The sequence below is a fragment of the Neovison vison genome, chromosome 2 (assembly GCF_020171115.1).
Source record: "Neovison vison isolate M4711 chromosome 2, ASM_NN_V1, whole genome shotgun sequence".
Taxonomy (NCBI): Eukaryota; Metazoa; Chordata; class Mammalia; order Carnivora; family Mustelidae; genus Neogale; species Neogale vison.
This window is the reverse complement of record NC_058092.1, coordinates 223,052,015-223,070,714: the sequence shown is the minus strand read 5'-3', so window position 1 is coordinate 223,070,714 and position 18,700 is coordinate 223,052,015. Positions and strand designations below refer to the sequence as shown.

The window sequence follows — 18,700 nt, the reverse complement described above, 5'->3', positions numbered from 1 at the left end:
CACAAATGCTACTTGGATACCGACACTTTTCAAAGAAAAAATACACTAAAATAGAATTGATACTAAAAACCACATTGAACAAATTTGTTCTTGATGACTCAGAAGGTATAAGAGGATCTTGAACTATCCCACTCGGTACAAAGACCACCAGTTCTCTTGCCTATAATATACAAGCTGAAAAGCAAAGGTTGTAAACAGTATGTACGTTATGACCCCAATTTTGCAAAAGGGAAAATACACACACTAAGCTTAAAGTAATGATTGTGGCTAGATGTTGCAATGATGCAGATTTTTTTTTTTTTAAGATTTTACTTATTTATTTGACAGAGAGTGAGATCACAAGTAGGCAGAGAGGTAGACAGAGAGAGGAGGAAGCAGGCTCCCCACTGAGCAGAGAGCCCGATGTGAGGCTCAATCCCAGGACCCTGGGACTATGACCTGAGCCGAAGGTAGAGGCCCAACCCACTGAGCCACCCAGGCGCCCTGATGATGCAGATTTTTTAAAAAACCTTGGATTTTCCCAATTCATTTCTGTCATGAATATACACTAATTTTACAATCAGAAAAAAAAAAAAAAACTGAGTCACCACATACATCTATGAAAACATCCTCCCCTTCTTCCCCAGATGAGACAGCAAAATACAATCTGAGCTTTGTGGCTGTTTGAATTCTGCTGAAATAAAAGTTGATTTGGAATGCATTTCAAACCTTAAAATGAGAAGTGTGGACACCTCATTCCCCTCACACAAGTTGGGCTCTGTCTCTTGAGAGCTTCTGCCACATGCAACTTGACTGTGAATCACCGGGGTCAAGAAACAAGAAGCAACACGGTGCCGTCTGAGAAAGAGAAAACCTGCTTGGCCATGATATTGATAGGACGGTAGTGCCCGGTCTGATTTCTAGAATGACCTGATCATCTGCATGGGGCTCTGAAGGGGACCCGGGCCTCTGGTCCACGCACACAGGCAGTGACTTTGCAGAAAATTGTCACCGGGTTTGGAAAAATAAGGCCCAGTTCAGATTTCAAGCAGTGCCACCAAGGAAGCTATTTTTAAGTATCTAATTGCATTTGTAGCGTCTGACATTTTGCACGCTCCATTTTTATGACTTCAGCATGATAGGTGCGCCCTAAGACAAACAAACAAAAGAGAGATTACATGTGGGACACCGGAATCATGTCGAATATTCCCAGTATAGAAATATTATAATATGCCCTGGAGATTATTCCAGGGTCAAATAAAACATGACCCAACGTATAGAACCTCAGAATGAGGACTGTTTGGCAGCCGAGAGGACAGGGATTTACTTATTTATTAGGCCGGTACACAGCCTCTGATGCTAACATGTACTGATGGGAAATGCCAACATTTCACCTCAAATCAAGCCTAGAGCCCATAACGTCGACACTTTGCCTTTCAGCAGAAGATCACAAACGGCACAAATCTGGGTTTCTTGTACTAATTGGGGAGGTTTTCTAATTTGCTTATGATATCTGCCTCATGTCGAGCTAATCTTCCTCCAGTTACCTCCTAACACTGTCTGAAATAATCCGCTTACTCCTGGTCTGTCTGCAGTGCTTCATATCAAATAACGCCGGCTGCCGGCACAAGGCGCCCGGGCCCCCACCCGTTCACCCTCTCCCCGCCCCAGCCCGGAGCCTGAGCCTGAGCCAGAGCCTGAGACCGAGCTGGGGGCATCACCGAGTGTGGGTCTGTCCCTGCAGACGCCTCGGCTGGGGGTGGGGGGAGAGGGGCGCGGGGTGCAGCCAGGCTTTCCAGTAAGACCCAATGATGACATGCGGGCTACACCGCGGTCATTAACAACTGAAAGCATCATCTGGCAACTGTTTTGAAAAGGCCGAGACAGAGAATTTTGTCCACCGCCCCCCGCCCCCGGACTGGGCGGGCAGACTCTTAACGGGGGTGTTCAGCAGCCTATGTCCTTATTACTATCAACATCCAAACTTGGTCTAAGAAAAAGTTTTTTTCCCTAAATGGAGTCCCCCAGGGCCCCCCTTTGTAAAGGCTGATGGTAACATTTAATGGGACAACCTGGAGGCTTCACTGATGCGGGCAGGAAATACCATTTCCGCAGATCACTGCCCTGATCTCACCCAGTGTGAATGCGTTAGATTTTTAAAAGAATTTTAGGGAAGGAGACGTTTTAATTTACATAAAGCAGAATGGCTTTGGATGCTAATGCTCATCAAACAGGCTGTGAGTTCACGCACGTGTGTGGGAAGCCCTCCCCCCAAAATCCAAGCTGGGCTGGGGCGCCAAGTCAGGGGTAAAGCAGGGGTCGGGTGCGGAAAGCCTCCCAGGTGAGCTTGGCTGTGTGACCTTCGGCAGAAGGCAGGCTTCTTCTGGGTCCCTGCTTCCTTATCTGCAAAGTGTTGGCTGTGGGGGTGTGCCAGGACTGAGGGAATGCTAAGATTCCTTCTGCCACTAAGAGTCTCCAGTCATTAATTAAAAGGTTCTTGCCCTTTTTCTCAAAAACGTGCCCATTTGAAACCAGCAGACCCAGAATCTCTTCTCCCCTTCTACGCAACACATAGTGGAAAACATTTCCCCCACTCTTTCAGAGGTGACTGAAGAGGAAAAAAGTTATGTTGTTTAATCCTACTTTATAGGAGTTTGCTCTTTTATTAGAAAACAGACCCAGAACAGTGATCAGTAAGGTATATGTACTCAAAGTGGGGGGGGTGGGGGGGTGGGGGGGGAGAAAAAAAGAGGCTGCCTTCAAGTGCCTTGTGGAAATGTATAAAACAAGCAGCGAGATAGTCCTTTGCCAAACACTGTCATAAATTTTTTATTTGGCAGCTAACATTCTCACTAGTTTTCTTGGCAGCAATTGGGACCTTTAGCAAGAAAGGTGCAGGAGAAAAATACCTTGTTTAGAGATGTTTTCAACACTTTCTGGGATTTTTCAGAACTTCTGCCTGCAGCACATTTTTACAACTATAGTCTCCAATCACCCGACGAGTGGGTGGTGGGGTTTAAACTTTTTTCTTTCAAAAAAAAAAAAGGAATATATAGAGAAAAAGTGAACAAGCCGTGCTACCTCCCTCTGGCCTTCCACTGAGCCCATCTTTCTTATTTTTCATGGTAGGTATTTCTGATACCAAGTGCTTAGTCTTCTCCGTCTAGACAAAAAACTGAAAATAATATCAGGATGTACCTTTTGTTGGGCCCGATACTATCTATATTGTATTCCCAGATGACGGAGATAAATGAAAGTGAAACAAGCTGACGACTGGCCCATTTTTCTTCCACAGTTCTGTCAGGAACACGTCCCACCTGTTGCCTTTGGGTCAGTGAACGGGCGAAGAGCTGCCCCCGATTTGCAGCCCATATAGGCCCATGCAGATAAGACTTCCGCAGTCAGACTCCTGATGGTGGAATGGGTGGAATGAAAGGATGAGGTCTTTTGTTACAACCCCATCCTACATACTTTATACACGCTTACACACTTTATTTCATTTATTTTTAAAATATTTTCTTTTTAAGGAATCTCTACACTCCACAACACTGAAATCAAGAGTTGGATTGCTCTACTGACTGAGCCAACTCGGCACCCCACAAACACATACTATATACAGGCTAGCAAAACTCCTTCTACTGGGGGACTTCCGGTTATGAGTGAAGAGGTCAGCAAACTCACTCTCCCTAAAACAAGTATAAAACTAAACAATTGTTTAAAAAATCCTCCCAGAAAAGGAAAAAAAAAATCCTCTCAGTTCACTGGATAATGATTAAAGGCAAAAAAGAAATCAAGAAGTGTTTATTCATAGAAAGCTTTCAGAAGAACTTGTGTAAGAACATCCCAACTTCTTCCCCTAGCTTAGCTGGCTAGAATAATGATTTTACCAGGGTGGGGTTGCCAGAGAAGGCTGACTAGACTTGAAGCAGAAGACAAACCCCATGCCCAGTGACATTCTCAGTAAAAGGAGCAAACTTGATAGGGAAATACAGAAGGGGAAACTGAGGGCTCTTTCTTTCTTTTCTTTTCTTTTTTTTTTTTAAGATTTTATTTATTTGAGAGAGGGAGAGAGAGCGTGAGCGCACAAGCAGGGGGAATGGCAGAGGCCGAGGGAGAAGCAGGGTCCCTGGTCAGCAAGGAGTCGGATGCGGGGCTTGATCCCAGGACCCTGAGATTACGACCTGAACCGAAGGCAGACGCTTAACCGACTGAGACACCCAGGCATCCCAAAACCCAGAGTTCTGCTAGCCTGAGGTTGGGGCTCTGGTTTGGTGAGTGACAGACCAACCAAAAATGTGGTAGAGGGACCCGGGAAATGAGAGAGCCATGAGGTGTTGATGGGCAAGTATGTGCATGTGTCAGGGAGATCTGAGAGGCCCCCAGTAAAAGTCAAAGCCAAAGCATGCTTGAGAACAGGCTGAACTTTGAGTGTTTTCCTCAACCCACATATAGTTCACTTGACAGAGGACTGAAGACTTATGGTTTAAGGTTTTTGAGCATAACCCTTTCTCAGTCATTGGCTGGCCACTAAGCTCTGCACATAAAGGGGCAACCCCTAGGAAGCCAGGCTCATAAAATAAAAATAAGAAATAAAAAACAAACAGAAAAGCAACAACTGTGCAGACTGCAGGGGAGATGGAGCCCGCAGATCACGTTCAGGCAAGCTATTTAAAAATATCAGCATCCTGAGCTGTTACAATATATCATCTAAAATGTTTAGTTTTCAACAAAAAATTATGACACGACGAAGAAAGAAAAAAGGGTACTCTATATTCAGGAGAATAAAAGCAGTCAATACAAACTGATTCTGAGTGGCTCTGATGTTGGATCTAGCAGACAAAGACTTCAAAGCAGCTATTATAAACATTCAAGGAATTAAAGAGACTGTTTAAAGAATTTAAAGAAATTATGATGACAATGCTTCGACAAATAGGGAAACTTAGTAGAGAAAGAGGAACTATACAAAGATTCTAGAACTGAAAAATACAGAAACTACATGAACAGGAATTAGCGAATTTGAACATGTGTCAATAGAAATCATCCAACTGAAGATGAGAAAGAAAAAAAATGGGAGGAAAGTGAGCCGAGCCTCAAAGGCCTATGTGACACGATAGTAAGCATACCAACATATGTGCAATGGGAGTCCCAGAAGGAGAAGGAAGCAAGAAAGTGGCAGAAAAATGTATTTGAAGATAGAGTGGCTTAAATAGAAAATCCTGAAAGCAGCAAAGCAAAAATAACTCATTATGTGGCAAACAGGAAGATTAATAACTGATTTCTTCTCAGAAACAATGGTGGGAGAAGATAGTGGAACAACACAGTTAAAGTGGTAGAAAGGGTAGGGGTTGGGGGAACCTGTCTACCAAGAATTCCATATTTAGCAAAGCTATCCCTCAAAAATGAAAGTGATGAAAAGACATTTAGAGATAAACAAAGAACAAGAATGTGTGTGTGTGTGTGTGTGTGTGTGTTTTAGCAGATTTGCCTTATAAGAAATACTATATGAAGTCCTTTAGGCTGAAGGGAAATGAAGTTGAGATGGTAACTCAACTCCACAGACAGAAATGAAGAACATTGAAAATGATAAACATGTGGGTAAATATAAAAGACTGCATAGCTATATATGTTCTTTTTTGTTCTCTTAATTTCTCTAAAAAACATAAAGACTGTATAAGCAATAATTATAATTTAGCATTTTGGGGTTTATAACATATATAGATATGACAACTATAGTACACAGGAAAAGGGAAGAAATTGGCTCTACTAGAACAAAGCTGCTAGATTTTATTAAAATTAAGTCAGTAATAAGTTGAAAGGGGTTGTAAAATGTTGGGATACGTATTGCAATTCCTAGGGCAAAGACTAAGAAAATAATAACCACATATGTAGTTTAAAAATCAGCAGAAAGTTCAAATGGTACATAAGAATTATCTGTTTTAAAACATAAAGCCAAAAAGGAAAAAAATGGGAAAAAATGGCATGAGGCCTATAGAAAACACAGCAAAATAGCAGACACAAATCCAACAAAATAAAAAATTATACAAATGCTATGGGACTAAATACTCTAATCAAATGGCAGATTGTCAGAATAAAAAAATTCAACTTTATGCTACCTACAAGAGACATACTTTAGATTCAAAAACATATACTGGTTGAAAATTAAAGGTGGAAATAAATATATATTTATAATAAAATAATAAATACATTATATATAAATAATATATTAATAATATCAATACACTATAATATTTTACATATATTATAATAATATACATATATATATCCAAATAGTAGCCATAAGAGAACTGGAGTGTCTACACTAATATCAGACAAGTGGACACAAATGAACTTTAGGACAAGAAATAGTCCTAGAGACAGAGAGACATCACATAATAAATATGAAAGAGTCAATGCACCAGGAAGATATGGCAATTATAAATATATACATAGCTAACAACCAATTCCTAAAATATATGAAGCACACACTGACAGATGAGGAAAAAGTTCAATAATTATACTTGAAGATTTCAATACTCTTCTCAAAAAACTGATAGAAGGGGTGCCTGGGTAGCTGAGTTGGTTAGGCATTGATTTTTGATCTCAGCTTAGATCTTGATCTCAGGGATGTGAGTTCAAGCCCTGAGTTGGGCCCCACTTCCCACGCTGAGCAAGGAGCCTACTTAAAAAAACTCAAAAAAACTACTGATAAAATAACTAAACAAAAAATATGTAAAGAAATAGAAGGCTTCAACACTAGCAGCCAACTTGACCCAATTAACATTTATAGAACACTGTATGTGATGACAGCAGAATACATGTACTTTTTAGAACCAAATGGAATATTCCCCTGCATAGACCACTTAGAGGCCATAAAACAAGTCTCAGTCAACTGAAAAGAATTGAAATAATAAAAGTATGTTCTCTAATCACAACAGGACTAAATTAGAAATTGACCACAAAAGTAATTTGGGAAATCCCCAAATATTAGAGACTTAAGTAACACACTTCTAATGAACTGATGATTCAAACAAGAAATTACAATAGAAATTAGAAAATGCTTTGAAATGAACAAAAACAAAATTATCTATATTTGTGGGATGTAACTAGAGCAGAACTTAGAGGAAAATTTATCTTACTAGCAAAAAAATGACGTTTCAAATCAGTAATCTAAGCTCCTATATTAACAAGTTAGAAAAAGAGCAAATTAAGCCCAACCCAAGCAGAAAAAAGAAGGGTTAGAGCAGAAATCAATGAGAGAGGAAATAGAACACAATACAGAAAATGAAATAGAAAGCTGGCTATTTATTTAGTTAGTTTTGAGAGAGAGAGAAAGAGAGCGTGTTTGCATGAGCAGGGTGAGGGGTACAGGGGAAGAAGGAGAGAGAGAATCTTAAGCAGGCTCCATGCTCAGCACAGAGCCTGACAGGGGATTGATCTCATGACCCTGAGCTGAAATCAAGAGTCGGAACCTCAACTGAGTGAGCCACCCAGGGACTGCAAAAGTTGGCTCTTTGAAAAGATCAGTGAAACTGATAGACTTTTAGCGAGAATAACCAAGAAAAACACACAATTATCAACACTGGCAATGAAAGAGGAACATCTCTACTGAGTTAACAAAAATTATAACAATTATAAAGAAATATTCTGAATAACTTCACACTAAAAATTAGACAACTTTTTGTGAAATGAAATGAAATGAACAAATTCCTAAAAATATATGCATTGTCAAAACTGACACAAGAAGACATAGAAAAACTGAATAGATCTACAACAAGTAAATACATTGGATTAGTAATTTAAAAAATCTTCCCACAAACAAAGGCCTGGCACCAGATGGCTTAAACAATGAATTCTGTCGCATATGTTTTTAAAGATTTACTTATTTATTCCAGAGAGATAGAGAGTGCAAGTGGGGGGAGGGGCAGAAGGAGAAGGAAAGAGAATCCTCAAGCAGACAACCCTGCTTAGCATGGACCCTGATGAAGGGCTCTATCCCATGACCCTGAGATCATGATCCAAACTGAAATCAAGAGTGGGACGCTCAACCGACTGAGCCACCAAGTTCCCCTCTACTGCATACTTAAAGAAGTAATACTGATCTACATAAACTCTATTTTCTATTAGAGGAGGAGAGAATACTTCCCAACTCATTCTGTGAGGCCAGTATTACCCTGATACAAAAGCTAAACAAAGACATCACAAGAACTACCACCATAAACATAAAGACACCCAAATGCTTTACAAATATTAAATTGAATCCAGCAACATAGTAAAAGGATTAAGCACCATGACCAAATGGATTTATCACAGTAATGCAAGGTTGGTTTAACATATGAAAATTAATTACTGTAATACACTGCATTAATATAATAAGGGACAAATCCCACATGATAATCTTATTAGACACAGAAAAAACATCTGGCAAAATCTAATACCTATTCATGACAGAAACTCACAACAAACTTGGAATAAAAGAGAATTTCCTCAATCTGATAAAGGTCGTCCATGAAAAACCCATAGGCAGCATCATATTTAATGATACAAGACTGAATGCTTTCCCCCTGGGATTGGGATTGAAGCAAGAATGTCTGCTCTAACTGCTACTGTTCAATTTTGTGGTGGAGATTGTAGCCAAAGCAGTCAGGCATGAAAGAGAAATAAAAAGCATCTTGACTGGAAAGGAAGAAATAAAATTATCTTCATTTACAGATGACATGATTATATATGTAGAGATTCCCAAGGAGTCTACAAAATGCTACTATGACTAGTAAATATAGCAAGATTGCCAGACACCAGATCAACACACAAAAATTAATTATATTTCTATATACCAGCTAAGAATAGTATGCAAATAATTAAAAAAAATAATTGACAACAGGATCAAAAAGAATAAAAAATTTAGGAATAACTTTAACAAAATAAGCATAAAACCTATACAATGTAATGTATAAAATATTGCAAAGAAAAAATAAAGATCTACATAAATGGAGAACAAGTTCATGTTTGTGGACTGTAAAATTCAATATTGTTAAGCCGGCAATTCAATGCAAGCCTTATTAAATCTTAGCAGGTATGTGTGTGTGCGTGTGTGTGTGTGTGTGTGTGTGTTTGTGTGTGTATAAATGAAAAGAACTACAATGACCAAAACAATTTTAAAAATGACAAATTAGAGGACTTCCATCACTGGATTTCAAACTTAATATAGTTATAGTAACTGAGACCATGTAGTATTTATCGGTGTAAGGACAGATATTTAGATCAATGGAACAAGACAGCAATCCCAGGATTAAACCTTTACATTTGTTAATTTGTTTTTGACAAAGGACCCAAAGCAATCAAAGATGCTAGGGGAACTGTGTGCCCCCATTTTGAAAAAAATAAACTTTTAGACCATTATCCCACACTATACCCAAAAATTCAAAATGGAACACAGACTTAAATGTAATAGCTAAAACTATCAAACTTCTAGAGGAAATCCTTGTCACCTTGGAATAGGCAAAGATTTCTTAGGCAAGACACTAAAAGCATGATCCATAAAATAAAGAATCGATACACCGACTTTTCCAAATTTAGAAGCTTTAGAAGAATTTTTAAAAATTCACCATTAAGAAAATAGAAAAGCATAGAAAGGCAAGTTATAGGCTAAGAGGGAGTATCTGCAAATTATATATCTAATAAGAAACCTGTATCCGGAAGCATAAAAAAAAAACCTCTCAAAGTCCAATACTATGACAAATAACTCTATTAAAAATTTATACAATTAGAAAAGAGCTAAATGGACATTTCACCAAAGACTGTACACCAATGGCTAATAAGCATATGAAAAAATGATCAACTTCATTAGTCATTAAGAAAATGCAGATTAAAATGAGAGTGCACAACACATCCACTAAATGGCTTTAATCAAAAAGATGGACCCTACTGAGGACATGGAGTCCTCGTACTCTGCAGGTGAGAACGTGAAATGGCACATTTACTTTGCAGAAACGGATTGGCAGCTAAAAAAAAAAAAAAAAAAGGTAAACATATACATACTATACGACCCATTGATTCTGCTCCCAAGCATCACCTGGGAAATGAAAACATATATCTATACAAAGAACTGTATGTAAAGGTTCATAGCTACGTATTCATAATAGCCCCAAACTCAAAACAATCCCAGGGTCTACCAGCTGGTGGACAGATAGACCAAACGTGACACAGGCATACAGTGGAGTAATACTCAGCACTAAAAAGTAGCAAATGGCTGATCCCCGCTGCAATAGGGATGGGCCTCAAAAACATTAGGGTAAGCAAAAGAAATTGGACATAAAAGATTACATATTGTATGATTCCATTCATACGAAATATCTAGAAATCTTATCAGCGATTGCCTGGGGCTGGGGGTAGGAGCAGGAATTGGCTCAATGCAGACAACAGAGAGGACTTTGGGATGATAGAAATATTTCCAAAATAAATTACGGTGACGGTTGTGCAACTCTACAAAGTTACTATAAATCAGTGAACTGGACGCTCACCAATGAGTACCCGTCTTAGTATATAAATGATATTCCAATACACCTGTTAAACAGAAAGTCCACAGGCCAGCAATGGGCTCTGGGTTTCAGGGTAGATGGAGTACTAATGTAGTAAAGGCAATCTTCCCTTACTATCTCCCCTTTTAGTAATGGCAGCCTCTTTATTTCTTTCAGTCCATAATTATTTTTTTGGAAGATTTTATTTATTTATTTGACACAGAGAGATCACAAGTAGGCAGAGAGGCAGGCGGGGGTGGGGGAGGCAGACTCCCTGCTTAGCAGAGAGCCCAGTGTGGGGCACAATCCCAGGATCCTGAGATCATGACCCACAAAGGCAGAGGCTTAACCCACTGAGCCACCCAGGCACCCCTAGTCGATAATTATTTATGTTTCCTTGGCTGCCTCCTCTAGGAAATGAAGTGCATAAGAGCAAGGTTCAAGTATGCACTGGCCTTTGTGTAGCCCATTACCTATTCTCCTGCTTGGCACATTACAGACATTAATAAATATCTGATGGGCAGATGATGTTGAGAAAGAGGAGAAATATTTGAATTTTCAACAAAAATCAACACATACTTGCCTGGATTGTTTACTAATATCTTTATCATGGAACCTTATTCATTTCAGCAAAATTCCCCTATCACGTGTCAGGCATGATGTGCTTGATACTAGGGAATGAGATTAAATCGACCTGGTTCATGTCCTCAAGAAGTTCATGGCCCGGTGGAAAACAAAACATGGTATTCTGACATCTAATGAGCATGAAAGGCATGGCTCAACCTACAGGAAATCTGGAGGAAAGGGGCAGGGAACCGAGTGCCACCTTGAGGCTCAAGGTAAACTGGTTCATAGTCTAGGACACCACCTGCTTACTGCAGAAAGACTTACTCAGATTGGTGTGCTATTGTAAATATCAACCACAGTTTAGGGTATGGTTCTCAAAATGTGTTCCAGGGACCCCTGGAGGGGTTTCATGAAGTCAGAACTATTTTTATAATAATGTTATTTGCTTTTTCCACTCTCCTTCTCTCATGAGTGTACAGTGGAGTTTTTTAGATGTTCCACATCACAACTGACATCGAAACAGATTGAATGCAGAAGCACCTATGAGACTCCAGCTGTTCTCCATTAAGCCAGACATTAAAGAGATTTACAATAATATAAAACAATGCCCCCTTCTCACTAATTTTGTTTTAGAAAATAGTTATTTTTCATAAAAATTTTTGTTCATATACAATCAAGTTGATTATCATGTTTAAAAAAGAATGAGTAAATAATTAAATTTTTCTGTTTCAATTTCTAATATGAGAAATATTGCTCAAAGTAACCCATACAAACAAGAACTCTTTGGGGGCTCTTGGTAATTTTAAGAGTGTAAAAGTGTCCTGAGACTTAAAGCTTGAGGTCTGCTATTCTAGCGGGAAGCAGAGGGAGGGACTTGGGGCATTTTATTTACAGAATCCCTCAAACTGGACACTGAAAGATATTTACAGGGAATACGTGAGAGCCACTGAGGGCCATGGACACTTACAAAGATATCCAGAATGAGTTCACTGGAGACAGTTATGGAAAACTGTGAGTCCCAAGGATGTTTGTACTAGGTCAGACCTCAAAATGCAGGCTGGGGGCACACTGGCCCCGTTGCCTGTTTACCCCGGCTATCGAAATTGTTCAAGTGCACTGTGGTAGAAAATGCTTTAGCAATATATAAGCAAAGTAGTTCAAGAGAATAGTAAAGTATCCAAAGTTAGCAGCTTATAATGAAATCTTACTCCCATTGCTAAAATAGTGATAAGTGGAAGAGAATGTGACAATGCAGAAAAGTCTGGATTGGGTTGTGCTAAAAGATATTAGCAGGAAGCCTCTGAAGAATGCAAGATGGCATAGTACGGACAGTATGAGCCTTGTAGCCCGATTGCCTGGGTTTGATCCTGGCTTTCCGCCACTCTTGAGCTGTATAACCCTGGACAAAGTCCTTACCTCTCTGGGCTTCAGGATACTACCAATACCTATCATATCAGGTTGTATATATTATACGAATTAAATAAATGAGATAAGCCACAAGAAGTGATTAGGTCATAGTGACCGCTATAAAAGTAAAGAGTTGATATTATTATTCCTGTAACCATTCTCTTGTATTTTTACCTTTCAGATTTTATTTTTAAATTTATTTTAGAGAGAGAGAGAGTGCAAGCGGGGGGAGGGGGGAAGGGGAGGAGCAGAGAGGAAGGGAGAGAGAGAATCTCAAGCCGACTCCCTGCCAACCACAGAGTCCTATGCGGGGTTTGATTTCACGACTCTGTTATAATCTGAGCCAAAGCCAAGAGCTGGATGCTTAAACCGACTGAGCCACCCAGACACTTCTCTCTTGTATGGTTCTGTAGGAGGGTCTTTAGAGCTGCGTTTGTTGGGGAGGGGCTTCCCTGTATCAGCTTCGGAGGTTATTGTGGTGGCTGACCCTGGGAAGGCACTTGGAGTCCCATAGTGCATTCCTCGTGCCTATCTAGCACACTCACAGACCTCTGCCCCTGTTCCTTCGCCTTCCCACACTCCTGGGGCTTACTTAGTTATACCACTGGCATGTGTGGGAAAACATTAACGGCCATGCTTCCATTCAGGGTGGGGGTGGTCTTTCTCCGTGTAAGTTTACGGTGGAAAACAAGGGAAAGACTAAATTCCAAAGCCAACAGGGGCCAAGGGATCTGCCGACATCTTGGGTTTTGCCATGATGTGAAAACACATGGCTTCAGCGTGTAACATGACCAGCTCGGAGATCTCCCCAGGGTGGAATCTAGGTTTTCAAGCTATGCAGAAATACTTACAACAAACCTTTAAAGAAGTCAGTGGGAGGGTGTGTTAAATGAAAATCAAGATAACCTTTCTTAGGCATACTTTCCCTATAAACTCCAAAATCTCGCCTTTTGGAGGAGACTAAGAGTTGGAGAAATGCCTTAAGACAGGAAGTGTCTATTTTTCCCCAACCTCGCTTGAGTTGGGCACACTTGGGAAGGGGAGCTTTGCCATTTGTAGACAAGAATGAAGCCTTTTGTGAACAGCCTAAGTACACCACCGACTTGCTTTAAAAAGTGTCAAAGGCTATTTTTGGAGAACGTGCGGTTCCCTGTGCCAAACTGAAACATTGACTTATCGCCCGATTTAGCATTAAAACATCAGAACTTACAATTTAGTCTTTTCTGTTTACGCCAAATGAGTTTGTTAACACGCTGCAAATATATTTCTGTTTTCATAATGAAACCAAGAAATGGGGGGAAGTTTTCTCACTGTTGACGGCCATGCTGAAAAGCACTTCAAAACACAGAAATTTGAGCCTCCCTATCCTACAGACATCTCCTTTTCCCTAAGAGCAAAGAGCGGATGCTGGGTGCAGCTACGTTAGTGTGTAATAGGTTTATTCTCATTCACAAAATAGTCATTACTTTATGGTTCCAAAGTAAAACTAGTGTAAGAAATACACTGGCAGATTTGCTACAGATGTGATCCCTGACACGTACACACTATTAATCGCATGGTAAGACTGGAACGTTATAAAGTACAAGGCAGACAACCATTAAGTTCAAGGTCTGGATTGATAAAAAAAAAAAAAAAGAGAGAGAGAGAGAGAGAGAGAGAGGAGAAAGAGTAATTAGCGTGCTCGTGTCTGCCATTGTGTTTGAATGTATCACTTTAAAAGATATCATTTCTCTCTTTCCCCAGCTTCGCCCCATTTTATTTCAAGGTCGGCTTGATTTTTGTTTGGTTCCTTTCACTCTGACACAGATGACAGTTCTCGGGAAAAGTGTGGCTCTTTGGCTGTCCGGCTCGCTCTCGCCGGCTTGGGCCAGGAATGTGCGTGGTTCGTGTGTGCTCAGGAAAACCGAGGCTCCCCCGGCCCCCAGGGCCCAGGACGGCGAGGAGCACATGCGGGTCCAGCCCGGCATCTCGGCCGTGCGAGCCTTTGTGACCACCTGCCGCGAGGGTTAAGGTGACCACGGTAATTATGCCAAGGCCATGCATTACCCTGACAAAGTAATCCATCAAATAATTTCTCACAATTTCAATTCACCCCTCGAATTTTCCTTACCTCCAAAGCCAGCTGGATATTATATTACTGAAGCTGTTGAAAGGGTGGAACCTTAGCCATGGAGCCAAAGGCCACGGCAACGAGGCAAAGCATAAATTTTTATTGTTTGCTCAGTATTGAAATCTCATTAGGGTCCATAATTCATCTGAACACCGTGAACATTTACATCTGTTGATCATGAGAACTTAGAAGGAATGTACACCTTTGGCTAACTTGTTTTTAGAGGAGGCCGTGTGTGTGTGAGTGTGTGTGTGTGTGTGTGCGCGCACGAGCGTGTGCGTGCGTATATACTCATATGTTTTTAGTCCTTGAACAGCTGTGGTTTAAATATCCCTTACTCAAACCAATTTCCAACCTGAATTTAAATATCCCAAAGTTGTTTTCATTTGGCAGCTTTTAGACAAAGACGCAGTTCTCCTCGAGTCCAGCTTAATCAATGTTGGAAAATTCCACTCATTGCACATGGGCCTTAATGCGGCTCTGCTGTGTTAATTACATCAGAATTATCCCAAAGATTACATGCCTTTCATTCGCTGTATATATGTTTTTGTCTTCACTCAACTACGGCTTCAAATTCCACTCGAGAGAGAAAATACGACCATGACTGTTTGTGGGTTCTACAGATATTCAGATCTCTGTCCACATTTTTTTTTTTTTTTTTTTGGTGGGAGTCTATTTAGGCATCTTTCCTACCAAGTTCGACCCTTTGATCTGGCAGGGTTTTCATTTACAAGGCTCTTAGCAGCTCCATGAACACCATGTTTCTGAAGGTGACAATTGCAGATGCACAGAGTCAGGACTGGAAGGGCAAGGGGCCTGAGGGGCCACCAAGCCAGGCCGGCCCCTCTCCCGAGCTGCGACAACACCCTGACAAGTGGTCCTTCAGGAATGCGTCCATTTTTGGAATGAACTATGGCAGCAGCTGAAAGGCTCTTAGCAAACACTCCCTAGGAGTTCAGGGCAGGGAGGAAGAATCCTGTGTCGGATGAGAAGTCCGGAGAGAATTGAGGTAGACCGAACGGGATTACACAGGCCGGCATCTGGCGGGAGCGCCCGCTATGGTGGCCCCACCGTAATTCCAGCTGATGGCAGTGACACCTTCTGATGAGAGTCTTGTCGACTGCAGGCTGCTCTGGAACAGGACTTCACTAATACGCTGTGACAGGAAAAATCGGATACAGATGTTTTCACTCAGAAGGTTTTGGAAACGCTAAAGTCCTATCTTCTCCTCAAGGAGAAAGGGCATGCACTTCCACTCGGGAAAAAAGAAGCCAAAGGGCCTTCACAGGGGCCGGCCTGATCCAGGCCCCGGGGCATTATCTTTTTCCAGGGGGCTTTCCAAGTCAGCCCTGGGGCTCAGGGTCCTACCCTCTGCGAGGCTTTGACGTCTCAACACTCTCTGCCGGCAGCGGGTGCCGGGGCCCTGGACGCACCGGGCTGAGCGAGCCCCCCAGCAGGGCGATGGGGAGTGAGGGGGCTCCAGTGCTGTGCCCCAGTCTGTCTACACTGTGGGCGAGAGGTGAGAGCCCTGGGCCTGGGGATGCAGGGACGAGTTAAGTCGAACAGGTGCCTGCCCTCACGGAGCTTACAGACCTCACACCAGCGTGGTCACGCCGGCCCAGGACATAGCGTCAAGCTGTAAACAGCCCAAGACTGGGCAGGGCTGCAAAGGAGCAGATGCCAACAAACCTCTCCAAGAGTCGAGAAGCGGGGCTCAGGTCAAGTGGGACTTCGAGTAGAAGAAGGTGTATGGACCGGTAACACCTGTGGCAGATAGGCAGGGGAAGAAGCAAGACTGGGAGACTGTGCAGCTCGGACACCAGTGAAAGCCAAGGAGAGCGTCAGATCCCATGTGGTGGGACCAAGTTTCCACCAGCCCAGTGAAGAGCTCTGGGGCAAAGCTGACTCCTTGCCATGAGAGGAAGCCCACAGTGCACTGAAATGGCCCTGGGACCGCGGCTGTGCTCAGTCAGGGGCTGGGGCTGCCTGGGAAGAGGCAGCCTTTGTCCTGATGTCGAGATGCGCTGGCACCTGCAGGTGCCCCTACCTGGAGGGAGTGCGCTCCTGGGAGCTGGCGGGAGAACTGAATAATGCACTGGGTTAATAATAAGGGAGGAGGGCGGGGATGGGGCAGGTGGCCCAGCACATGCAAAGGTCCTTTACCTGGAGTGGCATGCCCATGGGACTGAGAGAAGGCAGTGTGGCCAGAAAGGGGAAGGATGGAAGGAGGTGAGCCCAGGGAGAGGCAGAGATCGGATCATGCTGGCCTTGTGGATCACTGTAAGGATCTGGTTTCCTACTAACCAAGCAGCTCTGAGGAAGTTACTAACTTTACTGACATCTGGCTTCCTAATCTGCAAAATGGGAACAGCAATATATGCTGTGTAATGTTAAAGTGAGAAACTGAGTGAGCTTACACATATGAGCTTTTAATCTAGTGCCTGGTATATGGGCAACACTTGGTAAATGCTGGGTATTACAGAAGACTTCCCTGGAAATGCCTTTTGAAAGAAGGCAGAGGAGAAAGACGGACTTACTTCTGTATTTTAGTTTCAAAGGTTTGAAAGTTTTCTGCTGAAATAACGCATGTGTGTTTGAACAAACTATAAGCGATTTCCTCTTCACCAAAAGCATGGTGTTATTCCCATCTGCAATTAATGGGATCCCAGGCACACAAATAAGCTTAGAATTAAACACTTAACATTGGCAGCTCAGAGAGGAAGAAGTAATAAAGAGCTTGTAACAGCAAACAAGTCCATGAGGATTCTATCCAACAGGGCAGCTCTTAGGGAGAATGGCCCGTCATTGGACAGGACATGGCAGTAGGGAGGAACGGCAGTACTGAATATACAGGTATCTTCTCCCGTCTCATGTGTCTAGGGGAGTCGCCCTTCAGATACCTATTTTCAGATGATTCCAGAGCATCACATGCAGGAAGTGAAATTGCAAAGTGATGAAAAATGAATTCTGGTTGTCGTTGCACAGGCCGACTTGATTGTCACAGAACCTTTTCTCCTAGATAGTCTTTTTTTTTTTTTTTTTTTTAAAGTAGGTGAGCTTGTGCTAATAGACTAAGGAATATTCTCTACGTTCACGTCCAGATGATCTGAACCGGCTCAAAATAAGTCAAGCCCCCACATTATTGGCCTGGAGTGGGTATGAGTTTGGGAGAACCTGCCGCATGGGGGTGCGGGGGAGAAGGGGACAGTCTCTCCTAAGGAGATGCATTCGCCATAGACTACTTTCCGGGGTGGCCGTTCGCAAAAGCACCGGTTATTTCATGACTGTGGTACCCCTGCCATGCTTGTCACTGTGTCAAAATCCGGTCTCCCCTTGAACAGATAAATCCCCTCGGCCGCTGTTTCCTGAACCCACCCATGACTCCCTTTGACTTCTTTGACTACCACCTTTGACTTCCCAGCATCTGGTAAATACGTGAAGCTATTATTCTCCTCTGTTCATCCCCTGGTCTGTTCCGTCCGAGAGGATTCTGACCATCTCTGACACTTAGAGGAGTGAATGGCTGTGAAAATATCTGGTCTCCACTCACGGAAACCTCGAGAAATGCTTCTGGAATCACGCAAAAGAACGGCACATGTGAGTGTTCTTTCGTGTTTTCCCTCTTCTCCCGGTTCAGGCAGCGATAAAGCAAACGTGAGGTTTCCACAGTCACCCAAACAAAAACATCTTCCTTGAGAAATTGAAAGTATTCCACACATTAGCTTAGATTATCACTGCCCCCCCACCCCCTCCCTCCCTGAGCTCCTAAACTTCTCTTGCATATTTCTTTCCTGTGCCAAAGCTTATCAAGTCTTAGGTCATCTTGATTTGTCAAAAACTGCTTGGATCACAGAGTTGAACCTAAGCAGATTGGACAGGATTTCTTCATTCAGACCAAAAGAAAAGACTGATGAGAAGGTTACTTATGTCTCCCAGAGGAGGAAGGAGTGGCCCACCTTTGCTCCTAAGTTGTGTGTTAGTATTGACTAAACTCTCTAAACATTTTTTTTCTGAAAGTACTGCTTCCCGATGGAATTACTCCATGCTCTGAACCTTTCATTACAGTGAGTCATACTGTAAGTAATTTTTAAAAACCCTCCCAAGTTTTCTTTTTTGCTATAGA

The 18,700-nt window shown here is 42.1% G+C and overlaps 1 protein-coding gene across 5 annotated transcripts in view; it reads right to left on the bottom strand.

The window, feature by feature from the left end:
- Positions 1–18,700, bottom strand: part of VTI1A (vesicle transport through interaction with t-SNAREs 1A) — a 355,306-nt gene that overhangs the window by 29,208 nt on the left and 307,398 nt on the right. Inside the window, exon 9 of one of the 5 annotated variants that reach the window (XM_044240515.1) lies at positions 15,369–15,733. The exons of 3 other annotated variants lie outside the window; for them this stretch is intronic. In XM_044240515.1, the coding sequence (XP_044096450.1) occupies positions 15,634–15,733 (100 nt within the window). In that variant the 3' untranslated portion in view covers positions 15,369–15,633. Of the gene's footprint in view, positions 1–15,368; positions 15,734–18,700 lie in introns of those variants that run through there. One more of the 5 variants, XM_044240519.1, reaches the window with a different exon arrangement.